At 41.3% G+C, this 27,510-nt stretch overlaps 1 protein-coding gene across 3 annotated transcripts; it reads right to left on the reverse strand.

The window, feature by feature from the left end:
- Positions 1 to 608: 608 nt before the first annotated feature.
- Positions 609 to 10,992, reverse strand: pnpla4 (patatin-like phospholipase domain containing 4). Of its 3 annotated transcripts, none has more exons than XM_078243945.1 (7): positions 10,869 to 10,992; positions 9,725 to 9,927; positions 8,639 to 8,733; positions 7,095 to 7,230; positions 6,508 to 6,573; positions 3,923 to 4,075; positions 609 to 1,927 (listed from the first exon to the last, which is right to left on the reverse strand). In XM_078243945.1, exons 2-7 carry the CDS (start codon positions 9,902 to 9,904, stop codon positions 1,793 to 1,795), a joined length of 765 nt encoding a protein of 254 aa, XP_078100071.1. In that variant the 5' UTR covers positions 9,905 to 9,927; positions 10,869 to 10,992; the 3' UTR covers positions 609 to 1,792. The 3 variants fall into 3 exon arrangements, with proteins under 3 accessions (XP_078100071.1, XP_078100072.1, XP_078100073.1); XM_078243946.1 differs by having other exon boundaries at positions 10,844 to 10,992; XM_078243947.1 differs by having other exon boundaries at positions 10,813 to 10,992.
- Positions 10,993 to 27,510: the final 16,518 nt, after the last annotated feature.

A 27,510-nucleotide genomic window follows, 5' to 3' on the forward strand; every position in this document is an offset into this window, starting at 1 on the left:
TAGGGGGAATTAAATGCCTCCTTGGAAAATTGATGAAGAATCCGTGTTCATATCTTTTTCAGCTGCTGTCACATTAAGCAGAAGAAAAAGCCCCAGGGATGTGTGTGTGATAACTCTTTCATGCTCGGCTTTTTACACTGATCCCTGAGAAAAAAGGCGTCTTAATGATTTTGCCAAAACAAACCAACACAAAAACTCAATCATGTTTCATTCCTTTTAAAACCAACACAGGAACAGAGGTGGAAAGAGTACAAACATATTCAACGTAATTAAAAGTAGTACTACTTTGATGAGCTTTTACTTAAGTACAGGCAGTCCAAAATCTACGTGAACCTAAACTGATATGTGGGCCAGATGAAGACTGGTGAGGGGCTGGATATGTGCTCCATCTTGATGCTTGAAACGTTCTCTTTCGCTTTAGCTCGTACACAGCCGTCATCTTCTTCTTCCTCTAAACAACCGCTCATCACTAGCGTAACTCAATTGTCGATTGGCCAATGGCACGTTCAAATCAAATCATTCAAAGCATTCTCTGACGATGGCAGGAGAACGACAACGTAGTTTATGATAAGATGATGATCAGAACAAAAAGATTGAAACGTTTCTTGTTCAATTCAATTCAACAACTTTATTAATCCCACAAGGGGCAATTAGTTAAGAGCAGCTACAGACAACACACACATACACAAGCCTACAGAGTAGATGAATAATAATCCAAAAATAGATTTGATCCATTTAAAAGTTGACTAGCCGAAGGGATAAAAGAATTAGAGTGGCGATTAGTTTGAAAAGCAAGTCAAATATAACAACGTATTCACTCTGAAGAACATGATCTAGAGAAGACTAAATGCTCGTTGCTTTACGTTGCCTCTGACTTGCTTCCTTTGCTGCATTTTGGCTCTTCCACAAAACGCATTTTTGTTACATTTTTAATTTGCGTCCCTATGTGATGTCACACAAAAGCAAGGTCAAGTAACAACTTTTGAGCACTGGAAGAAGTATTCAGATCCTTTACTGCAGTAAAAGTACTAATACCACACTGTTAAAATACTCTGTTACAGTTAAAGTCCTGCATTGAAAATGTTACTTTAGTAAAAGTCTGTAAGTATCATCAGGGAAATGTAGTTAAAGTATTAAATCATTGTAGAAAGTGTAAAGGATCCAACCAGTTGTGTGTTTAATGGTCTGATCATCTCAGCTGGACTTGTAGGCCGTTATATTGTTGGCTAGTTTACTTTAGAATAAAACATCAGATTTTATAAACTACATGTGTTTTGTGTGCAGAAATCTTAATGTGTAAAGTAACTAGTAACTAAAGCTGGAACAGATGAATGTAGTGGAGTAAAAAGTACAATATTTCTCTCTGAAATGTAGCGGAGTAGAAGTAGAAAGTGGCATGAAAAGAAAAGACTCAAGTAAAGTACAGGTACCGCAACATTTGGACTGAAGGACAGTACTGGAGTAAATGTACTTACTTACATTCCATCACTGCAACTTTTCATCTGCAAATTCGGCGAGGGCTTGAAACTGAAATTGGCCAACTAAGTTCTTGATTAGCCAGCGGCACATTCAAATCAAATCATTCAACAAACCATCCTCCAACAAGGGCGAGAGAGCCATAAAGTTATTTATAATACGATGATGATCGGAAGAAATGATTCAAACTTTGGTTATATTTCACTCTTATTGTTGAACCCCGATATATAAATACAGTAAAATCCATAAAATCCATTGTCACATTTCCGTGAAAGGTACTTGGCTTCATGCTTGCTCGTAGAATAAAAAATGAGCGTCATGAGCTCATCCAGTTCTCTCTCTTCAGGAAGTCCAGCGCGTCTTTGAAACCTTCTTCACACAGCGCCTGCATGCTAGCGCTGGACGGAGGGAACAGAGCCTGATTCAGACGTTTGATGTTTTCCACGGAGAGCTGAGGAAACCAAAGGAAACACCACATTTACATCAAAACTTCAAGAAGATCTGTGACAGTCAACTGCAACTGAGACACAGCTTCCACTTAAAGGGTAACTACCGTTTTTGTTCAACCATGACCCTATGTTCCCATGTTTTTGTGTCTAAGTAACTGATCAACAACCACAATCTTTTGACACTGGTTTTGCAGCGGCAAAACAAGCTAGATGTATGTACGTATGTAATTGCCCAGCTTGTATTTACCTTCACAAAAGTTCTGTTTATGCTGCTGACAGGCTCAGATTATTATTCTAAGTGTCTGATAACATGGACTAGACTTAAGATGTACAGGTGCTGGTCATATAATTAGAATATCATGAAAAAGTTGATTTATTTCAGTAATTCCATTCAAAAAGTGAAACTTGTATAATGTATACATTCATTCCACACAGACTGATATATTTCAAGTGTTTATTTCTTTTAATTTTGATGATTAGAACTGACAACTAATGAAAACCCCAAATTCAGTATCTCAAAAAATGTGAATATTGTGAAAAGGTTCAATATTGAAGACACCTGGTGCCACACTCTTATCAGCTAATTAACTCAAAACACCTTTAAATGGTCCCTCAGTCTAGTTCTGTAGGCTACACAATCATGGGGAAGACTGCTGACTGGACAGCTGTCCAAAAGACGACCATTGACACCTTGGACAAGGAGGGCAAGACACAAAAGGTCATTGCTAAAGAGGCTGGCTGTTCACAGAGCTCTGTGTCCAAGCACATTAATAGAGAGGCCAAGGGAAGGAAAAGATGTGGTAGAAAAAAGTGGACAAGCAATAGGGATAACTGCACCCTGGAGAGGATTGTGAAACAAAACCCATTCACAAATGTGGGGGAGATTCACAAAGAGTGGACTGCAGCTGGAGTCAGAGCTTCAAGAACCACCACGCACAGACATATGCAAGACATGGGTTTCAGCTGTCGCATTCCTTGTGTCAAGCCACTCCTCAACAAGACACAGCATCAGAACCGTCTCGCCTGGGCTAAAGACAAACAGGACTGGACTGCTGCTGAGTGGTCCAAAGTTATGTTCTCTGATGAAAGTACATTTAGCATTTCCTTTGGAAATCAAGGTCCCAGAGTCTGGAGGAAGAGAGGAGAGGCACAGAATCCACGTTGCTTGAAGTCCAGTGTAAAGTTTCCACAGTCAGTGATGGTTTGGGGTGCCATGTCATCTGCTGGTGTTGGTCCACTGTGTTTTCTGAGGTCCAGGGTCAACGCAGCCTTCTACCAGGGAGTTTTAGAGCACTTCATGCTTCCTGCTGCTGACCAACTTTATGGAGATGCAGATTTCATTTTCCAACAGGACTTGGCACCTGCACACAGTGCCAAAGCTACCAGTACCTGGTTTAAGGACCATGGTATCCCTGTTCTTAATTGGCCAGCAAACTCGCCTGACCTTAACCCCATAGATAATCTATGGGGTTAAGGTCAGGGCAGCAAACTGGCCTGACCTTAACCCCATAGATCATCTATGGGGTATTGTGAAGAGGATGATGCGATGCTCCAGACCCAACAATGCAGAAGAGCTGAAGGCCACTATCAGAGCAACCTGGGCTCTCCTAACACCTGAGCAGTGCCAGAGACTGATCCACTCCATGCCACGCCGCATTGCTGCAGTCATTCAGGCAAAAGGAGCCCCAACTAAGTATTGAGTGCTGTACATGCTCATACTTTTCAGTTGGCCAACATTTCTAAAAATCCTTTTTTTGTATTGGTCTTAAGTAATATTCTAATTTTCTGAGATACTGAATTTGGGGTTTTCATCAGTTGTCAGTTATAATCATCAAAAGAAATAAACACTTGAAATATATCAGTCTGTGTGGAATGAATGTATACATTATACAAGTTTCACTTTTTGAATGGAATTACTGAAATAAATCAACTTTTTCATGATATTCTAATTATATGACCAGCACCTGTATGTCTTCATCAAATGATCCAGTCCTCACCATTATGTTCATGTTGGCCAGTGTGAGTTGAGTGTTGGAGCGCCCCCTGTGGACGGGACACACATCCTGCAGTCCGGCAAACGGAGACACAGTGATGGTTCGTCCCACCGGCAGAATAGGCAGGCTGTCGGAGAACCCTCCATCCATCCATTTCTAAAACAACAAGCATGACCTGGAACTTTATCTGACACTTTTTGCCGAACGTTTGAACTTTTTTTTTTTTTTTTCAACTTCTTGCCGCTTTTTGACACTTGTTCCAACATTCAACAGAACCAAAAACCTTGAAAATAGTCATAAAAGCATCAAAATAGTCGAAAGAAGCGTGGAAACCAGGCACGGCTTGACGGGCCTAGGACCACCCACTTTTCAACAGGCCCACCCACAACTTTTCTTAAAAAAAAAAACTTTTAATACATTATAATTTGGTGAAGAATTATTAAAAATCGGCAAATAGTCACATAATTTGTGCTAAAATAATCTAAATGTTTAGTTTTCAAAAACATTTAAAAAAAAGCTGGTTATGTCTATTTTTACGTTTCTGTGGAAGTTCAGCAGACAGTGAGGTTCGGGATCGGATGTAGCTTGTCGGTATGCTAGGCTAGCTCCAAGTGATCTGAAAGAGTGAAAATCATTTCCAGTAAAGGACAATGTTGCAACAGTTGTTGTTTAGGTACCTTAAACATGCACGAACGCTCTGAGTCATTGCTGCAACCAGGAGATGAAGGAGAGCTGAGATCCACAACACCTAGCACATCTTTGTCTCTGCCACCCCGGGATGCTAGCGCGGTTAGCACCAGTGCCGGTGCTAGTGCCTCTGTCTCTGACTCGCGAGTGGATGACATAATCTAGCCCTGAGGATCTGTCTTCTGATGAGCCCGCAACGCAACCAGTGCTAAAGTATCTGGTCGCTTCTTCTGCTTTAGCGAGTTTAATTGTGTAGGACCGCCAGAGGAGAACAGTAAGGTATGTGAAGGCTACTCTGCCTGTATTGTATTATGTCGTTATATGAGATATATGGATAAAAATAATCGATACAGAGCTGTAGGCGCAAATCTATTGCTATAACGGCTTGTTACTGTTAAGTTGTTTTTCCCTCATGGTTTTCTATTGTTATGGCCAATGATGCTTTAGGGCTTGTTAATGTGATTTATTTATTTTAATTAAACATGTTTATAACATGAATCATCAGAATAAAGTAACAGTTTGTCTCGGTCTTGTTTTACAAGACAGATGACGTTCTGTGGTCGAGTATTGATTGAAACTGTCGGGCAGTGATGTTGAAAACCTAAAACAATTAAACAGAATTGTGAAATATTCGGCCTCATGTTATACAAGCAGAACTAAACTATGTTTTGGGGAAATATTAGATTCCTGACCACTTTTACAGTCTATAGGCCTTAGGTTAGGAGAGATGAGCTATAGCACAGCCAGGTATGGTGCGTAATGGAGATTCTTCTTTTGGTCAGAACCAAGGAGAGCGATCGCGGGTAGGTCCGTCCTTTGCACCGAAACTTTTTACAATGCAACAACATATTTAAAGAGCATCAAGTTATTACAATCGTTATTATGTAAGCACATATAATATATATAACGGTATATTAGTCAGTCATTTGTATTAGGTTAAAAAGTGATTGGATAACGTTTTTAATTTAAGACCCACCCACAATTGGTCTGGCCCATCCAAAACTGGAATCCTGGCGCCGTGCTTGGAGGAAACGTCGGAAAAAGCAACAAAAATTTCAGAAAAGATGACTATACAGTCAGATAAAATTACAAAAAAAATTAAAAAACAATAAAAGTGAACCGTCGGCGGCTGTTAAAGTCGAGTTTAGCCGACAAAAAGTGAGCGTCATTCGCCGACGACGGTCAAATTTATACGGCAAGACTTGTTACGTTTAGGAAAAACATTGTTTCTTCTTTAATCTGCATTTTTAAATTATTCCTTCTTTTCTTTCCAAATGTTGTTACCAGTATTTTATAAATGGGTTTGCATGATGTTTTCCTAAAACTTACGCACAACAATTTGTTGATTTCTTACAAAATTAGGCGACTGCGGGCCGCTCACATGACAGTTAAGTTTAGCTGAGAAAAGGTGAGTGTGAGCGGGTATAGAGTACTGTGAGGTGACATCCTTTCAGAGGCTGATACAGTTGAGTTTAGCAGAACAAAAAGGTGACCGTCGTACACCGCCGACAGCTAAGTTTTATATTATTTATTATTATTATTGTTTTTTGTTAAAGATCTTTTTTTTTGGCATTTTAAGCCTTTATTTGTAGAGAACAGCTTAGACTTGAAAGGGGAGAGAGGTCAGAGTCGAATCCGCGGCCGCTGTGTCGAGGAGGAAACCTCTACATATGTGCGCCTACTCTACCAGGTGAGCTAACCAGGCGCCCGACCATTGTTTGATTGAGAAATCCCTAATGACAGAAAACAACATATCAACGTTTAATGTAAAATATGTAGGGATAAATCTTCAACTGGTTTCAACTCAGTCCAAAATGGCCCAATTAGTATCTTGAAATACAAAGTCATGATATTTTTAGGCAGTAAGGGTTTCCTGTTCCCAGCAGGGTGAAAGACATTACCTGTCCTCGTAATTCCACCGGTTTGAGTCCTGCGTATAACGGCACAAAGCTGCTGGCCAGCAGAGCCTGGAAAAGTTTCAAAATATGTTACAATCCCAATAAATAAAGTGTCAAGAAAAACCTGCCAACAGCGTCAAAATAAGCCCCCCCCCCCTTTATGTTTGAGCTGAGCCTGGAATGGTTATAACGTTGTAACAACTTCTGGCTCGTCAAACAAATTGACAAAAACGTCAACATGTTGAAAATGTAGAGAGAGAAAAAGCAGACAAATACATCATAAAAAACAACAAAGACATCAAATAAAGACAGACAAATGTTGAAAAAAGTGACAAAATTTAACAAATTGAGAAAAACATTGCCACAAGCGAGAAAAATCTCCTAAAAAAAGTCAAAATAGATTTTTACAACTATGTTTTTCCCACATGATGTTCAGATTTGACAGATCTATTATTCAAGATATCAAACGCCTTGAATAATAGTTCACATATAGCTGCTCTAAACGGAGCTGAGCCCCGAATGTTTACACCTGGCTCCGCCCCCTGGAATGAAGTAAACCAATCATAAAGATTTCTGTTCAGGGTGGTTACCTGTATGAGTTCCTCCCTGGAGGAGAAGCGGGACAGGATGTGGTTGCGGCCACTTGTGGAGTTAGTGATGGAGACGTGGAGGCGGCCGGCGGCCAGACGGTGAGCCTCGCTGGGCAGGATCTCTTCTATCCCCTCCCTGGAGACGGTCCACACACAGATACACTCATCTGTCACGTTTTATAATCATAATTACACCGTGCTCTTTAGATACATATCACTCAGAGATATTTAGAGACGACGCGGAATCAAACATCATTGCAGACAAAAACATTTAGGCTAAAGCAAGTTTTTTTCTCCCTTTTTGTTCCTTTGTTCGACGCTGTTGATGCTTTTTCCTTAAGTTTTCTTCAATCTTTGGGAAGTCTTTTCCCAATGTTTTTAGCTGTCTTTTTCTATGTTTGAGTCGTTTTTTTTCGACATAATTTTGACGTTTTTATTCATTTTTAACACCTTTTCTAGCTTTTTCCGATGTTTTTGTTTAGTTTTTCAACGTTTCAATGTTATCAATCATATTTTGACATTGTTAATTTTGCAGGAATGAAACGCTGTGTTCACACGTTCCAACAATCTGGAAACATCCTGTTAAACACGGCTGCATGGAAACGGGAATATTAGTGGAGTATTCTCTTCCATTAGCCATGGAAACAGCTTAGAGGAATATCGTCTGTTTTTAGGAATGAGGGCAAAAACAGGAATATCATGTGCATGTAAACGTAGTCAGTGTCTGACATGTTGAGGATGTGTGGTCCAGCTTCTTTAATTACCTTCATGTGTTTCAGCTGCAGTTTGCACCTGATTACCCTCATGTCACCTGTCCCTCGTTACCGCCCTCCTTTCGTGTGTGTGTGTGTGTGTGTGTGTGTGTGTTTGTGTGTGTGTGTGTTCAGTAAATGGGACAAATGTTGGAAAAATGGGACAAAAGCAGCTGAAATCTTGCCTGGGGCTTCACCTTGCTCTGAGAGCTGCGAGGGGAATAATTGTGTGCAAATACAAGTGCTGAAAAGACGGAGGAAGAGTTCTTTATGAGGACAGGGAGCAAAGTTTGGACGACTCGCTGACGTATTTGTAGCTTTTTCCGATGTGTTTTTCTTTTGTTTTTCAATGTTTCAGTGTTATCAACCATATTTTGTAAAGTTGTGGTTGTAGAATGAATATTTCGTGATATAACCCAGCTGTTTAGCTTGTCGTGAGGTTTTTATTGCTGTTTTCATTGGTTTTGTATTTGTTTCAGATGTTTTTGACACTTATCATGACATTTGTAGCTTTTTCCCGATGTTTTTGTGTAATTTTTCAATGTTTTTGTCGCTCGTTTTTGGTCTGAAAGTTGCACAATTAAAGTACAGTTAATTTCGTAGAATAAAGGCATTTTTTTTTTTTTTTTTTTTATATTTTGGACATTTTCTTGTTTTAAGGCAGGTAAACAGGCAAGTTTAAAAAAAAAAAAAACCCACTTTGAACACATTTGTTGACGTTGTAAAGCTGTGGTCGTAGAATGATTATTTGCTGAGATCACCCAGCTGTTTTGCAGTGTATTGTGTACTCACCGCAGTGTGAGCATGAAGTCGTATCCCGGCGTGGCGGCTCCAAACGGCTGCCGTCTCACGCTGTCAGCGAACCGGTACGTGAACTCTTTACAGTTCTGGAAGAGAAGGAAACGTTCAGTCCGACTCATTCACCGGTACAAACATGAACTTCTAACACACATTTGACCATTCTGCACTCAACCCATTCAGCCTCCTTTTTATGCTAAACAGCTATTTGTACATGTTTGTTTCTGTATGTATTGTTTGTTCTTATTGTTTAATATTTGTGTATGTATGCACCTTTCACCAAGCTAACTTACTTTTCATGGAAACAACAATCTCCCCAAACCGCCACTTTATCTTTATTTCTTTTCCTTGTTTTTCTCTCTTTTATGACCGCCATGCTGTATTTTCTGCTTTTTGTTTAGTTTATTCTTATGTAAAGCACTGTGTTGTGTCTGAACTGTGCTACATTGAATAACAGGCAAACCGTAACACATTTAATTTTTTTTTAAACGAGCTGTGCGGTGGATCTAATTCATGCCGAAGTGAAGAGTGGTTCATGTGGATTTTTTAAAGGGTAACCGATAAATATTTAAAGAAACGGAGCAATAAAACATGTCTTCTCCTAAATATGATGATCTTTGGCTGTTACTTAATATATATTTGAAGAGCCAGTGAGTGTTAAATATTAAAAAGACACAGTTCTACTGCGGAGATGTCAAATGTTTGATGTAGAGTATCGGAGAAGAGTTTTCTTTTGCTAAATTATATTTAAATTTCTAGAACAACCTGAACACTACTTTCCCAAAAAGCTGGAATATTAGTATTATATAGAAGGAAAAAAATCAAAGTATTTTGAGACCACAGTTGTTGAATAACTATTAAAAACATTGAAAAGCGTCAAACTGCAAAATAAAAGCGCCAGAAAACATTGAAAAAACATTTGAAAAATAGTCAAAAAGGCGCCAAAAACTTTGAAAAAGGCGTGAAAAACGTTAAGAAAGCACCAAAAAGGTTAAGCTAACCCCACTGACGAGGCAAACGTACCTCTAACTCTTAAATAAAGTAGTAGAACTGTTCTCCTATGGTCCTGGAACACTGTACCTCTAACTTGTCGGGCGCCGTGATCATCACGGCAGCCACCAGGGCGCCGGCCGATGCCCCGCCGCAGGCCCCGAGGGATCCCAGCAGCCGGTCTCCGTGGCGGAGGAAAGCTCCCACTGCTCCCAGCTGGTAGATCCCCAAAAAACCACACGCAGCGAAGGACAAGTTCAGGACGGGCATCCTCCACACCAATCATGAGTCAGCTATAACAGAGGAAAACGTTACACACATTCAGCAGGGGAGCAAGTATTCACATCCTTTACTGCAGTAAAAGTACAGGCTTTTCCCTGCATAGAGGAATTTGTGGCGCCCACCAAAAAGAGGTTTTAGCCAGCCCCATGATGATGGAAATGATAAGAATTCAGATTCAAAAATATCAATAAAAATCCTCTCTAAATGTGTCCAAAACGGTTGAAGAAGCAGAACTTATGAGAGCTAATCTCAGTTTCAGAGTCCAGCTGTATCACACTCTCTACACCCTCATGTTGTCCTCGCGGCTACTTTGACCCGTTTTCTAAGTTTCTACATCAGAAATATGGCTTTTTTTCCAACCAAATTCCCCAAAAATAACATGGAGGTTCCATCCGCTAATTGATGATCACTACATTTATGGTCTACCTGGGTGAAAATCTGTCATCATCCATAAACATGTTTCGCTGGCCTTAAGTAGTCAAGATAATTTAATTTCTGCTCATTTTACTCAAAAAATAGCGATAATTTCATATAAATGATGTTTATTCATCATCAATTCCTTAAAAAAGTGTAAAACTAGTAACAACTTATGAAGTTGGCTAAAAAAGATATACAATTGGGTGATCATTAAGAGGCTACTTTATGCTTTATAAACAGAACCATAGGACAGCAAGTGCATGGTTGACGGGAAGACAATACGAGGGTTTAATATTAATATACTGTAATGTTTTAACGCGTTTTGATAATTGGGGTTTTATTTACTCAACCTTTGTGTTTATCAAATTGTCAGAAATAAGTAAATGCATATAGATTTCTGTCAAACAAGGTAACAGACACTCCTTTACTGTACACGGACCGGTCAGGCTGAAGACAAGAAGAAGAGGAAGAAGAAATACCGTGTTTTACAGCCCAAACCTTTCCCGATACCTCATTTTGTCTTGGTTTTATTTACCGGTAACGGCAGCTCCGAAAGGACAACAACAACAACAACTCGTTACTGCTCCATGGAAACCATGATGTAAACACGGAAGGTTAGCATGTGTTTCCATACGGCCGCTGCACCGGAGACAGTAAACACTGAACTCCTTCCGCTCATTATTTTCAAAATAAAACCAACACCGCCGTAGACTCCTAACATAGATAACAACGCGACAGGACCACATTGCCACCAAAGATGGCAGAAGAGCTCGTCAAGCCAGGTGTGAGTAACATTACTGATTGAGAATAATGACATTTTTATTTGTTTTACTCTTACTGTGGAATGGACAGTAAAGTGACGTAAGCTGTCTAGCCGAAGGGTGTCGTTAGCTCATGATAACTTGCTAACTGTTAGCCTAAAGTATTTGTTTAATAAAAACCGTAACGACAATATGAAGGGTCAGGAAAAATCAAATTGTAATGAAATGTAATTTCTGTTGTTTTCTTGCATCTCAAAAGAAAGTTGACAAAATGATAAGATCTTTTTTTAAAGCAATATAAACTTAAAAATGCCACAAAAACGTTGAAAAATCCAGACAGAAATGATGATAAAGTGTCAGACATTATTAAAGCGCCAAAAACAGCAATACCAATTTCAAAAAGCAACAACAACCCTTAAAAATGTTGACAAAAGGATGCAATAAAAACGTCAAATAAGCAACAAAAACTTAGACCCCCCCCCCCAAAAAAAAGAATAAAAATAAAAATAATACCACACTGTAAAAATACTCTGTTACAGTAAAAGTCCTGCAGTGAAAATGTTACTTCAGTAAAAGTCTGTAAGTATCATCAGGAAAATGTAGGCTACTTAATGATATGTGTATATTTTTGTTCTGGAGGATCTTTAAGCAAACAAAATGGTAAGAAAACAAATCGTCTTTAAGAATCATATTTTAGTTATGAATACATCACTCAGAAAGTTTTCATCCCAGCACCTGTAGCCTGCCTATGGAGTTGTAAACAAACTTTGTGTTCAATATGTATATAATAGTGCCATGTCAATTATATAGCGTGGCACTGATTGAGCTCTCTTGGCCTGTTCAGCACCATCTCTGTCCATCAGCTGTTGCTGTCTGTGGTGCTGAAACATTTGAACTTGACTGGCCAACAGTTTTCTTTGTTCTTCAATACTAAGTTGGTAAATGTGTCTGTTCTTTGTGTTTTATTTGACTTATAACATATGCATTCATCAGCTATTTTACCGTTTTTTTTAACGGTTTGAATTTTAAAATGACTTGGTAGCAGTCCGCCCCCACTGTACTGAGAGTCTAGCTCCGCCCCCACCGTACTGAGAGTCTAGCTCCGCCCCCACCGTACTGAGAGTCTAGCTCCGCCCCCACCGTACTGAGAGTCTAGCTCTGCCCCCACTGTACTGAGAGTCTAGCTCCGCCCCACTGTACTGAGAGTCTAGCTCCGCCCCCACTGTACTGAGAGTCTAGCTCCGCCCCCACTGTACTGAGAGTCTAGCTCCACCCCCACTGTACTGAGAGTCTAGCTCCGCCCCCACCGTACTAAGAGTCTAGCTCCGCCCCCACTGTACTGAGAGTCTAGCTCCGCCCCCACTGTACTGAGAGTCTAGCTCCGCCCCCACCGTACTGAGAGTCTAGCTCCGCCCCCACCGTACTGAGAGTCTAGCTCCGCCCCCACTGTACTGAGAGTCTAGCTCCGCCCCCACCGTACTGAGAGTCTAGCTCTGCCCCACTGTACTGAGAGTCTAGCTCCACCCCCACCGTACTGAGAGTCTAGCTCTGCCCCCACCGTACTGAGAGTCTAGCTCCGCCCCCACTGTACTGAGAGTCTAGCTCCGCCCCCACTGTACTGAGAGTCTAGCTCCGCCCCTGCCGGCAGTGAAAATGTTACTTAAGTAAAAGTATCATCAGGAAAATGTAGGCTACTTAATACTGGACCAATTTTAAAGATTGTTGTTCCCAGTCACTTCAGTCACTTAGACACAAAAACATGAGACAATAGTAAAATAAAGTTGTATGTCTAGATGTTATTACCCAGAGATTGTATCTAGATACAAAGCACAGAAAAAAGAACAGAATTATAGAATAAGCGACAAAAACGTAGATAAAAACCCAGACAAGAATGTCAAAAAGTGAAGAAAGAGACAAAAATATCGGAAAAAAGCAATACAAAACTTTGAGGCGAACAAAGGAACTAGAGACTGTGTTTTGGGGATTTGTTGTCGGTCCAAAGTGAAGCTCAGATTTGTGACGCAGCAGTCTTGTTGGACAGGAAGTTGTTACAGCAACGCCCCGAAACTTTGAGCTCTTTTTCTTTCAGTGTAAACTTTGCAAACATTTTCTGTCCCGTTGCAGAAAGCGATTGAGTTTCGACTTCAGGCTTAAATGTGATACAGTACAGTTAGTTTTCTTCTTCCTGCCCCCGCCCGCCTGAGCATCCGCTCTTAGAATTACAATCACAGTTTTTCTTCTTCTAAAGGATATCCAATTTTCCCTTCCTGAAATAGTTTGTCCTCCACTTTCCTCAGGAGACACAGAAAGGTTTCAGAAACGAGGCGGCGGGCGGCTGCTGCCTCTGAATGTTAACGTCGTCTCACAGAATCTGGGCTTTGTGATGACAACATCTCCAATACTGAGCCGATGTCAAGGTGATTCATGTTCCAGGTGAGTAAATCCGAGACTGTCCGCCCCCCTCCCCTCGCTCCCAAATTTCAATCTCAGTTTCACTAAGAGCCACACTGGAAAATGAGAATCACATCTAGGGCCAGCCATGTAGAGTTCATTACCATGCTTTCAATTAGAAAAAGTCAAATATCTTTGACTGTATGATTGCATGTCTCATAAATTCTTCTCATTTACAGTTTGGTCAACATAAAGCCCTAAAAAGGTCGGAAAAAAAAGTTCCTCAGCCATCATAGAAAAAAGGTCGAAAAAAACAGCAAAAAACAACGAAAAAAAAGTCTGAAAGAAACACCAAAACTGACAAAAACTTCAGAAAAAGTGACAGTGAAAATGTATTGTGAACCTAAATTGATATGTGGGCCGGATCAACATCTGCGAGTGGCCGGATTTGGCCCGCGGGCCTCGAGTTTGACTCATGTGCTTTAAGGCAATGTTCACACTTGGTGGTCTTTTTAAAGCTGCCAGCGTCTGTTTTACATTATGATCCTATAGGGATACAGGTTTCATTATTCCCTGCATAACACACATCAAATGTCCCTTCTTTCACTGATAAATTCTCTACATTGTCTAAATGAGTTAGACAGGGGACAGTGGATTTATTTCTACTAATGTTGAAGAAAGTGACAAAACTGTCAAAAAGTAAATGACAAATATGTGTCAGGTGGAAAACTCCAGACTTGTAGGGAATATAGAGTACTTCTATGACTTTCTTTATTCCCTGCATAACACGCATCGAACGTCCCGTCTTTCACTGATAAAATTACAAACATCAAACAGAAATGGAGATTAATTATTGCTTCTTTGCCTCTGAGCCAGAAACTAAGGCTGTGTCCTCACGCTGTGGGTTTCTCAGACTGATTAAATATTTATCATCTGATCCAAAAATAAAGCTGAGAATCCATCTCTGAACTGGAAGAAAAAGACACCGTTGCTTTTTGTATCATTATCAGCCTCTGTTTCATGATGCTACGTTCCACTACAGCACAGATCTTGTTACAGATCTAATGAAAGATTAAACTCCAGCTAGATGGGCTTCATATCAGCTATTTTTGTTTCACGTTGTACCTGCTTTTAAAGATCTACACTCACACTCACAGAGAGCAAAGGCTGACCTTAGATCTGTTTAAAATCCACTCCTGTACCAACATTTATCAATAAACCAATCCCGGATCTGTCCTTCTTACAGGTAAGCTTTTTAAAATGTAGATTAAGATCAAATATGGGTCAGTTTTGGTGTAGGGTCTGTATCTACGCGTACCTATGTACACGTAAATTCCTATGGCGTAGGGTCCATATACGGCGTATACCTACGTACCTACGTCATAGGTCTGATCTTTTATTTTTTGTCCTCCTACTGATTATATTTTTTAGCCGAGGGCCAAGAGTCATCTCTGAGTTTTGACATTGCTCTGTCAGAGCAGAACTACTTTCTCTCCAGCACACTGAGCAGAATGCAGATGCCCTTTCTTTCTCTCACTTACTCCTTTTGCCCCGTGGAACTGACCTGAAAAGGTTAGGCTACTTTCCCGTGAAAGTCAAGCTGTAGTTTTCTTTTAAAAAATGACATTTGGCTTGACATGGTTTCTTTGTTTGGGTACTCTGGCAGTTCATATACTCCCCATTTCTACCCAGCAGAAAGACTGTGTTTGTGTTTGTCTCGGGTGGGTTTATTAACATTGGAAAGCAGAGTATTTTCCTCCACTCTGAGCAGAAACAATTGTGAAATATTCTGTGTCTGTGGAGGGCCATTTTCTCTGTAATTAGCTGTCACATTATTGTGTTTAAACTCCATGATAAAAGTGTCAACACAGCGTTACTTAGCTTTTCAGCTCAGATCAGTGTCAGTGAGGGAAACTGTTCAGTGCAACAAGGTTTGTATGGATTTGTAAGAGCTGAGAAGAGGCCACAATTAGGGATAACTGATTTCACTATTTTCTAGAGGTAGAAATACAAAAGTGACGAAAGTTACATCCTGCAGCATTCACACAAAGTGTAGTTATTTGTACTCCGGACCATGGGTGTAAATGTAGCAATGTAAACAAGCAAAACTTGTTAAGAACATTTTAAGGGGTCATTTTTAAGGGGACACAATCAATACAGCCACAATTGTAATTGTTTAAGATATGTGTGGAACTCCAGTAAGTAGGTCAATAAAGCTGTTTTATTCTCTTTAAACATGAGATGATAACACAGATGATGATGAACTGAGAACTGAGCCTCCTAGAAAAGCTAGCTAGCTAAATAACTAGCCAGCCAGCCAGCCACTAAATTAGTAAAATTGAACAGCTTACTGTTTTATTCACACACTCTTGTCACAGCGTAGGAAAGCACAGGGCTATCGCCAGATGAACAACTCTGTTCAGCTCATTTTCTGTAACCACTGAAAGCACAGTGGGTGGAATTAGCAAGCTAGCTCACCAACTATCCAACAAGCTATTAAACAAGCTACCAAACAAGCTAGCTTACTAACTACTAAAAGCGCCAAAGATGTCGAGAAAAACGTCGAGAGATATGTCACAAAAAAACATTGAAAGCATCGAACTAAACAGCGAAAGAAGCATAAAAAACGTTGAAAAAAATAAGGACGTTACATAATTTTTTTTCCAAATGATGTACAGATTTTTAGGCATTCTGTTATCAAATGTCTTCTGGCCGACATTTACACCGCTACATTTTGGTTTAATAAGGAATATCTTCTGCTATGTTTCCCCCTCTCATTCCCCCTGCTCTGGTGTTTCCCCCTCTCATTCCCCCTGCTCTGGTGTTTCCTCCTCTCATTCCCCCTGCTCTGGCGTTTCCCCCTCTCATTCCCCCTGCTCTGGCGTTTCCTCCTCTCATTCCCCCTGCTCTGGTGTTTCCCCCTCTCATTCCCCCTGCTCTGGTGTTTTCCCCCTCTCATTCCCCCTGCTCTGGCGTTCCCCCCTCTCATTCCCCCTGCTCTGGCGTTTCCCCCTCTCATTCCCCCTGCTCTGGTGTTTCCTCCTCTCATTCCCCCTGCTCTGGTGTTCCCCCTCTCATTCCCCCTGCTCTGGTGTTTCCGAGCCCCTAAACCGGAGACATTTGGAAACATTTCTGACCCGTTTTGGTTTGGAATCTGCGGGGTTGTGTTTCAAACGGAGACCTTTGGCAACACCGACACTGACGCCAATGTTTCTCCTCCTGATTGGGTCTTATCGGTCACGACGTCTCATTCTCTGAGACTAAAGCTACTAACGTTACCATAGCAACTACCAGCAGTGGGCGGAGTCTCCACGCTGCCTCCTGTTTATGTCCAGTATACCAGAATGTTGATGAGATATGAGGTTTGGGCCTGTTAGTTTAAACAGAGATTAGTTCTTCTACTGGAACTAAAAATGGCTGAAAATTTGTTTAAAAAAACAAAATGTAGCAATGTAAATGTAGCCTAAGATAGTTCATATAGCTGCTGGAAATGGAGCATGCCCCCCCCCCACACACACACATCTGGCTTCGCCCCTGTTAAAAACCTTTTTGCACACAGCTCCACGGTATCAACATCTATTCAGCCAGCCACAGTCAGACACTCGGCTGCTTTTGTCGTTCTTTCTTTCTTTCTTTGCTTCTTTTATATTTTGCTGTGGACATCAGTGAGACACATTTGTCTGCGTGTGGGAGTGTTTGTGCGTGTGCAGGTCAGTTGTTTCTCTCATGCTGAGCAGAGTGTGTGAGCATGCTGAATTACATCTGATGCGTAGGTGTGTCCTCGGAGACTGCAAGCATCCCTTCAAGGAGGGGAGGCAGTGGATGCGGAGTACCAGCTGCTGCCATTTGGGGGAGCTCTGGTTTCTCCGCAGCTGCGCTTGGATCTGCTTTTATTTATTTATTTATTTATTTATTTATGTATTTATTTATTCAGCTCTCTAACACAATCCAAAGGAACCTTGCTCTGAAATAGATGTGCTTTAGTCCCGTCAGCCGCTGTAATGCAATCACTTACCTAAGAGATGTTACAGATATCCATCTATGCGGCGGATAGGCGGCTGATTTACCATAAAACATCCTGCTGTTTCTGTTGCTATAGTGATCCTCCACATCTCTAGCCGGACCCCTGAATGCTCCCAGAGCACACTTTTGTCAAGGTGGATGGATTTGCAAACGGGAAAAAAGGGATGTTGTGAGTGTAAAAAAGAGGTTATGTCGAATAAATGTATGAAGGAAAAAGGGGACATTATTTCACTCGGTGTGGCAGTGCAGTGAGGAGCTTTCTGGGAGGAATTAAAGCTCTTTTTATTCACCAAATGTGAACAATTTATGATAGATGTGTCTTTTTTCACATATGTTAAAGAGTAACTTTGTTTTGTTTTTCAACCTGGACCCTATTTTCCTATATTTTTGTGTGACTGATGGGAAGAACGTTAAACGTTGAAACTGGTCCAGTATTAAGCGAGACTAAACAAGCTGTAATGTAACCCTACAGGACTAATGTTCAGCAGTAGTCTAAACTACTAAAAGTTCTGTTGTTGCTGCTGACAGACTCAGATTTTTATTCTAAGTGTCTGACAACATTATGGGATGGATCCCTACAGAGATAGACCTTTTAGTTAAAGAGTAAGATCCTTTTTGTTTAACAAATAAATCACCATCACCAAACCCACTAGACTAAATGTAAATGTAAATAATCAGGACTTTTATCATCGTAAAACACACTTCATTTAAAGTGGACAGAAACTAAATCAAACTACCAAAAGCCGTCTTGGTTCATCTTTCCACTGTTCCAACAATCACCACTCTGGTTTGGTTGAAATAAACCCTTAATTCACCCATTTACATGTGGAAATATGCTGGCTCTATACACGCTAAAAGTACTGATTATTTACATGGAGTCTGATGGAAATATGCTGGCTCTATACACGCTAAAAGTCCTGATTATTTACATGGAGTCTGGTGGAAATATGCTGGCTCTATACACGCTAAAAGTACTGATTATTTACATGGAGTCTGGTGGAAATATGCTGGCTCTATACACGCTAAAAGTCCTGATTATTTACATGGAGTCTGGTGGAAATATGCTGGCTCTATACACGCTAAAAGTCCTGATTATTTACATGGAGTCTGGTGGAAATATGCTGGCTCTATACACGCTAAAAGTCCTGATTATTTACATGGAGTCTGGTGGAAATATGCTGGCTCTATACACGCTAAAAGTACTGATTATTTACATGGAGTCTGGTGTAGTTTGATGATGGGGATTTCGGGGCTGTTTCAAGTTAAACAAAAAGCATCTTTAACAAAAAGGTCTAGTGGGCGGAAACTGAAGGTGAACATTGGTGCTATAGGGTTACAATGCACCCTCGTGTGTACATATGAAATGTCTTTGTCTGAGATGTTTTGTCTGTTTGAAGTTTTGTTTCCATCACCAAAAACAAAGCCGGTCATGTCAGATCTTTTGGATGTGTTTGGGGGTTTATCAGGCTGCTGCTGCATTGTGCTCATGATCCCTTAAAAGGAGGTCATCTTTCTTTTTTGTTTCCTGGCTTCTTTTTTCAGCCCTCCGTGCTGATCACCCAGTGATTATACAGCAACTTTATCCATTATTCATGACTCAGCAAAAGTAATAACACTTTCTCCCAGAGCAAAGCAACCAATTCCTTTTTTTCAGGGTGTTTATATTCCCAGAGGTCTCCATTTATGAGTTATGAACCATAATGGACTGTAAAGGTTAAAAGCTCTGCACACCGTGATAAATTCCAGCCGTTTGCCGCTGGGTTGGAGTGGTTTGCGTTCTGGTTAGCAATCACTTCAGGCGTACAACTCACCACTGATAGAGGACCTATTTGTTGTGCACTGTGGTGTGAAACAAGCTTTTACACCTTCAGGAAAAATGCCCCTCTCCATTTTAAAATCTCTGCCTGGAATCTCAGGATGCTGAAGAAGGGGAAGTTTGACCCACCGAAATGTTTCTGATCAGATTAGTCTGTTTTATCAGACTGCCGCAGAGGATTTGACAGTGTATTTATTAAAATGAATATTGATACTACGCTCACAATTAGGGCTGGGGCGACACACTTTTATCTCGATTCGATTCTTTCACGATACATAGGCACATTTTAAACCAATCCATGATCTTTCCCTAACCCTAAACAAGTATTTTTGTTACCTAAACATAAGTAGAACACATTTTCATTTAATATTACTTAATTTGCATAAAATCATGTGGATGGAAACATGGATAGTGTCTCCAGCAGGAGCTGTGTAAAGTCTTGTGTGAAGTCTGTCGTTATAGTGCCACCATCTGGCCAAATTGCACAAAAATTCAACATGAAGCACGTCATTGGGTCACCCGAAATACCCCCGCCAAGTGTGAAGTAGATCGGATGAACGGTTGTCGAGATACGCGATGGACACACGGACAGACATGTTCCTCGCTTTGGAAGAATAATACGTTGGACAACTGCTTTGTAAATATGAAAGGAGCGTGTGTTTTGCTTTGATGGTACTGTGTTGGACGATATTCATCATGGCTCCTTGGGTGAAATATCAGCGGTGCTATCAGACTACACAGAGTCAGTGCTACAAATGGAGGAGATCCAAACAACAAAATGTATATAAGGATGTTAAGCATAGTATGAATTTGAGAAAGATTGCCTTAAAGAACAAGGACACGAGATAATTCAAAGCTTGTAGAAACCGATTTAAGGGGGAAATGGCGAGAGGCAAAGAGGGCACACAAGCTACGACTAGAAAAGGCTTTTAAAAGCAACAATATCAAACACTAATGGGACATTAGGGAAGGAGACATCAACCACTCGGGAAGCATTAGTGGCAGACACTGAGGCAGAGTTTTCAAATGAACTGAACAACTTTATCTCTAGGTTTTGTAAAAAGTTGTTCAGATTCTGAATCGAGTCAGGTAGAAGTCATGTTTCTGTAGAGCAAGAGAGGAGCACTTTTACACATTTCAATTTGAGGAATGCCACAGGACCTCATTTATTTCAAAAACATTTGCAGCTGAGCTTGTGTCTGTGTGGCAACCTGTTTTTCGCTTTTTTTTAACTGGATACCAGATGACAAAATGGCGTCAAATAAAACTTCATGAAGATTCTAAACCGTTATCTTTATTTTCTGAGCCCACTAGATGGCGCTCTTTGTCTTTCATATGATAGAGCAAATGTAGCCCAGTTATCTTAAAATATCTGGGCCACGGTAAGCACTGGCTAATCAGGGTGTGAACCTAACGTGGCCCACATTTAAAATAGTTAATATGGCCCAAGACAACAGTATTGGGCCACTTTAGGTAAAGATGCGGCATGTCAACGAGTCAAACTGGGTGCTACCAGGCCATGTGGATCTTCTAGATGCAGAAGTGACCCTAAAAGCTGTTTAATGCTTCTTGCGTTCAGCGCGGTTGGCGCTGAGTGAACGGCGATATGACGCAAAGGCGGCCTGGGCGGCAGAGGGTCTGATCGCCGAGCCGTGCACCTCCAAGATTTGTAACAATGTTGCATAGACCGCAGTGCAATGATTGGCTACAGGAGAGAAGAAGTTCTTTGAGCTCTTCTGACCGCAATCAGTATGAAAGACTAGACGGTCCGCAGCGCACTGTCCGCGCTGAACGCAAGAAGCATGAAACACCTTTCAAGGTAACAGAACAAATGAAACCCTTGGTTTAAAGAAATAGGGTGAAGTAATTGCAATTCCGCGTGCTTTCAACCCTTTGTTGAACAGAGAGCGCCATCTAGTGGGCTTAGAAAACTAAGAAGATGCTTCATGAAGCTTCATTTGCACAATTACTACTGACATTACTTCCATCTAACTCCGCACGCCGCCCGACTGAGCAACAGAGTCCCAGTCAGCAGCATTTGGTTCAGTAATGACACATTCAGCACCGCGGTCACAGTTTGAATCATGATATACAATTATACATGGACCGGGCTTTCTGAACAGATCTGGAGTTTTTAATTGCCTATAATGCTCTCATTAGGAGAGAGAGAGAGAGAGCTTTACACCTACTCATGATCTGTATGCACGCAGACACTTTATTGAATTGGAGAAAAGGTGACACTGGCATGCTAATTAGCGGGGGGAATGTGCTCTTTAAACTATTATTGATGTTTTAGTAATCATTGTTGTGCTTTGATTTTTGGCCTTGTCAAAAAAAAAAAAAAAACACGCTGCCGGCAAAGTTTTTTCTTCTTCTTCCCTCCCACTGAACACGAACAGATCCCGCTGAGCAATAATTTATGCAAACTACTCAAACAGCCTTCCTTAATTACTTCTATTTGCCAATTTCTTTTGCTCGTTGGTGCACAAAAACTGTATAGAGAGAGAGACGGAGAAAGACAGAGTGTGATGTTTTCTCCTTCAGGGTTTATATCCCCGGTGTATCCAAACATAGATAGCAGACGCAAAGGAAAACTGATGGTGAGGAAATTACACACAAAACCGCATCAAAAACCTCTGGAAAAGTTTAGAAAGTGTTAGTTGTGAGAAAAAAGTCAAAATCTGGTCTCAGACGTTACCGTAAAAAGTGGCAGACTGAAACTACATCAGATATATTGAAAGTGCAAGCTGAATTAGGCTTTTTGGTTTATTAAGTTTAGTTATTAAGTTTAGTTCAAATATACGTTAAAAAGTACTGGAAAGCGTAAAAAAAGGCGAAAAAGTAGCAACGTCATACAAAAACAACGCTGAAAAAAACAAAAAGAAAACATCAACAAAAGCAACAAAAACGCCAAAATAGGCGATTAAAGTCTAACTTCCAAAAAAGGGACAAAAACCTTGAAAAAGGCGACAAAAAACGTTGAATGACTGCAGAGATTTGAGAGCCGAGAGCCAGTGAGAAGACGGTGTGTTTCTGAGTTGTCGTGTGGTTTTCCCCCCAAGTTGTGTTAATGTTTAGTCCGTGTCCACTCATCCTTACCTTCAGTGTGGCAGACTGTAATAAAACTAATTACAGTTGTGTGGGGAAAACAAAGTCTGTAGTGAACTAAACATAAAAGAACACATCAGAATCTATTGGAAATCTTATTGATACCATGTTTATTTATTTTGCAATGCACAGGTGAGTTCATGGTTGTGGCATGCGTTAGTTTCTGGATGGATGGATGGATGGAAGATGGATGGATGGATGGAAGATGGATGGAAGATGGATGGGTGGATGGAAGATGGATGGATGGAAGATGGATGGATGGATGGAAGATGGATGGAAGATGGATGGGTGGATGGAAGATGGATGGATGGAAGATGAATGGATGGATGGATGGAAGATGGATGGATGGATTTGATGATTGTGTTTGTTGGGTGAGGGACTGATTACAATCCTTCAAGTCCTGGGATGTATCACTGACATACAACTGTGGTTTTCTGTAGTTTGTTCCAGTCCTGAGGGAGCAAAGATGAAATCAATACAATCTTCTCTCCCAGGAGTCCTCCATCACTGACTCTCTCTCTCTCTCTCTCTCTCTCTCTCTCTCTCTCTCTCTCTCTCTCTCTCTCTCTCTCTCTCTTTCTGTCTCTCTCTCTCTCTCTGTCTCTCTCCGGGCATTCAATCTTTTCTCCACTTTAGTGAATCTCTCCAGCGTTCCCGGCCTTAGAAGTGCTGAGTGTCTCGACCCATTATTACCGGGGAGATCGTCCAGCAGCTTCTCCTTTTCCTGCTAACTTGTAAGTGACATGGTGGCGTGTTCTGTCCGTGAAGAGAGGAGGTAATTTCGCAATGTGCTGCATCGACCCTTAACTTTTAAACTGGCCCACTTAAACTTGACACCCGGGTCTCGTTTTCATTTGAGCGGCTTGGGTCTTTTCTAAAAGACCTCCTGCTCCCTCCGTTCGACCACTTTTAAATGATAAAGTAGTGCGGATGTCTCTACCTCTGCTGCAGCTTTGTGATGTTTAGTGAGCAAACTATTTCTAGGCGCCAGTTAACGACACCAAACGGTTAAGTGGTCCTCCACCGTTGGCATGGTACTCCAGCCACACTGAGCCTCTCTCATCTGTGTTTCCATGTCTGAAGTTGTTTCGTTATATTTGGTGCACTTTGGTCTAGAGAGTAGTATGTAGAGAGACAACAGTAGAGAGTAGTATGTAGAGAGACAACAGTAGAGAGTAGTATGTAGAGACAACAGTAGAGAGTAGTATGTAGAGAGACAACGGTAGAGAGTAGTATGTAGAGAGACAACGGTAGAGAGTAGTATGAAGAGAGACAACGGTAGAGAGTAGTATGTAGAGAGACAACGGTAGAGAGTAGTATGTAGAGAGACAACGGTAGAGAGTAGTATGAAGAGAGACAACGGTAGAGAGTAGTATGTAGAGAGACAATGGTAGAGAGTAGTATGTAGAGAGACAACGGTAGAGAGTAGTATGAAGAGAGACAACGGTACAGAGTAGTATGAAGAGAGACAACAGTAGAGAGTAGTATGTAGAGACAACAGTAGAGAGTAGTATGTAGAGAGACAACGGTAGAGAGTAGTATGAAGAGAGACAACAGTAGAGAGTAGTATGTAGAGAGAGAACGGTAAAGAGTAGTATGTAGAGAGACAACGGTAGAGAGTAGTATGTAGAGAGACAACGGTAGAGAGTAGTATGAAGAGAGACAACGGTAGAGAGTAGTATGTAGAGAGACAACGGTAGAGAGTAGTATGAAGAGAGACAACGGTAGAGAGTAGTATGTAGAGAGACAACGGTAGAGAGTAGTATGTAGAGAGACAACAGTAGAGAGTAGTATGTAGAGACAACAGTAGAGAGTAGTATGTAGAGAGACAACGGTAGAGAGTAGTATGTAGAGAGACAACGGTAGAGAGTAGTATGAAGAGAGACAACGGTAGAGAGTAGTATATAGAGAGACAACGGTAGAGAGTAGTATGAAGAGAGACAACGGTAGAGAGTAGTATGAAGAGAGACAACGGTAGAGAGTAGTATGTAGAGAGACAACAGTAGAGTAGTATGAAGAGAGACAATGGTAGAGAGTAGTATGAAGAGAAACAACGGTAGAGAGTAGTATGTAGAGAGACAACAGTAGAGAGTAGTATGTAGAGAGACAACAGTAGAGAGTAGTAGACCAATGCTGTTCAGTGACAGCAAGGAGAGCTGTTTCTGTTGAGTGGCCAGCCTTGAAGCCAGACTGGTGGGGATCAAGAAGGTTGTTCTGGTGGAAATAGGTAGAGAGTTGATTATAAATGGCACGCTCAAGAGTTTTGGATAGAAATGGAAGAAGGGAGACGGGTCTGTAGTTATTTACTTCAGACGAGTCGAGTGTTGTTCTTTTGAGTAGTGGGGTCACTCTTGCCTCTTTGAGGGCAACGGGGAAACAGCTAATTGACAAGGAGATGTTGATGAGATGGGTGAGGAAAGGAAGAAGGTCAGGAGCAATAGACTGGAGAACGTGAGAAGGGATAGGATTAAGGGGGCAGGTGGTTGGGCGAGCGGAGGTAATCAAAGTAAGAATTTGATTTGGAGATAGAGGGGTGAAGGAGGAAAGAATACTGGATGTGATGGATGGAAAGATAATTTCAGGAAGTGTGGTGGAGAATGAAGAGCATATGTCATCTATCTTTTTTACAAAGTAGTTGACAAAGTGGGACGGTATGAGGGAGGAGGGAGGAGGGGGACTGGGGGAATCTCGGAGGTTAGAGAAGATGGAAAAAACATTTTGGGGTTGAGAAAGTGGATTCAATTTTGGTTTGATAAAAAGAGCTTTTTGCTGCAGAAATAGAGGCAGAGAACGAGGAAAGAAGAGACTGATAGGTACGCAGATCATCTGGGTGTTTAGATTTCCGCCTTTCCTTTCCGCTGCCCGTATAGTTGATCTTTCAGCACGCACTGAGTCAGATAACCACGGAGCTGGGGAGGACTTGCGAGCCTGCCGTGAAGTAAGAGGGCAGAGAGAGTCAAGAGAGGAGGATAGAGTAGAGAGGAGAGTGTCTGTGGCAGCGTTGGGAGGGATGAGTAAGAAAGAGTCAGCTGGAGGGAGGGTTGATAAAGTACATAACGCCAGAGAAGAAGGAGAGTGTGAACGGATGTTACGGCGGACAGGTATAGTGTCTCTTGAGATATGGTTGTGAGCTTGGGAGAGTGGGAGTGAGTAAGAGATGAAGAAATGGTCTGAGGTATGGAGTGGAGTAACAGTGAGGTTGGATGTAGAGCAGTTTCTGGTGAATATGAGATCTAGGTGGTTGCCAGCTTTGTGAGTGGGTTGGGAAGGCGAGAGTGAGAGGGAAAAAGGCAGTTGACTTCTCTGTCTGGATGTTGAAGTCGCCCAGAAGTACCAGTGGAGGGCCAGTTTCAGGGATGTTTGAAAGGACATCCAGCTCCTCCACAAACTCTCCCAGAGGATGTGGTGGGCGGTAGATAACAACAATGACAAGTTGATGTGTTATGGTAACAGCATGAAGTTCAAAAGACAGTGGAGTGAACTGTTGCAATGGGTAGAGAGACAATCTCCACTTGGGGTTAATCAGTAGGCCTGTCCCTCTGCCTCTACCAGTAGGTCTGGGTGTGTGGGTGAAAGAGTAGGCGGAAGAGAGAGCAGCAGGGGTGGATGTGTTGGTCGGTGTAATCCAGGTCTCAGTGAGGGCAAGGAAGTCAAGGGATTGCAGGCTGGCAAAGCCAGAGATGAACTCAGTCTTGCAAGTGGCAGACTGGCAGTTCCACAGGCCACCTGCAACAAGGTGTTGAGTGTGTGTGGAACGGGTGGGAAAGGTAAGAGAGGTCGGGTTGCGGAAATGTTGTGAACTTATGCAAGATTTGTAGTATCTCCGAGAGGATACACGGACAGGAATGGAGAAACAGCACATTTCCAGATAAAGACACCGAGCAGTGTAGGTAAGATATTAGATATCAAGCCCACTTAACTTCCCACTTAGCCTCCCACAAAGACTCCTGCGTAGACTCCTTTTGTATATAGTATGTATGTATAGTATGTAGAGAGACAACAGTAGAGAGTCGTATGTAGAGAGACAACAGTAGAGAGTAGTATGTAGAGAGACAACAGTAGAGAGTAGTATGTAGAGAGACAACAGTAGAGTAGTATGTAGAGAGACAACAGTAGAGAGTAGTATGTAGAGAGATAACAGTAGAGTAGTATGTAGAGAGACAACAGTAGAGAGTAGTATGTAGAGAGATAACAGTAGAGAGTAGTATGTAGAGAGAGAACAGTAGAGAGTAGTATGTAGAGAGATAACAGTAGAGAGTAGTATGTAGAGAGACAACAGTAGAGAGTAGTATGTAGAGAGACAACAGTAGAGAGTAGTATGTAGAGAGACAACAGTAGAGTAGTATGTAGAGAGACAACAGTAGAGATTAGTATGAAGAGAGACAACAGTAGAGTAGTATACAATAGTAGAGAGTAGTATGTAGAGAGACAACAGTAAAGAGTAGTATGTAGGGAGACATCAGTAGAGAGACAACAGTAGAGAGTAGTATGTAGAGAGACATCAGTAGAGAGTAGTATGTAGAGAGACAACTGTAGAGAGTAGTATGAAGAGAGACAACAGTAGAGAGTAGTATGAAGAGAGACAACAGTAGAGAGTAGTATGTAGAGAGACAACAGTAAAGAGTAGTATGTAGAGAGACAACAGTAGAGAGTAGTATGTAGAGAGACATCAGTAGAGAGTAGTATGTAGAGAGACAACAGTAGAGAGACAACAGTAGAGAGTAGTATGTAGAGAGACAACAGTAGAGAGTAGTATGAAGAGAGACAACAGTAGAGAGTAGTATGTAGAGAGACAACAGTAGAGAGTAGTATGTAGAGAGACAACAGTAGAGAGTAGTATGAAGAGAGACAACAGTAGAGAGTAGTATGTAGAGAGACAACAGTAGAGAGTAGTATGTAGAGAGACAACAGTAAAGAGTAGTATGTAGAGAGACAACAGTAGAGAGACAACAGTAGAGAGTAGTATGTAGAGAGACATCAGTAGAGAGTAGTATGTAGAGAGACAACAGTAGAGAGTAGTATGTAGAGAGACAACAGTAGAGAGTAGTATGTAGAGCAACAACAGTAAAGAGTAGTAT

Source organism: Sander vitreus, chromosome 24 (assembly GCF_031162955.1).
Source record: "Sander vitreus isolate 19-12246 chromosome 24, sanVit1, whole genome shotgun sequence".
NCBI lineage: Eukaryota > Metazoa > Chordata > Actinopteri > Perciformes > Percidae > Sander > Sander vitreus.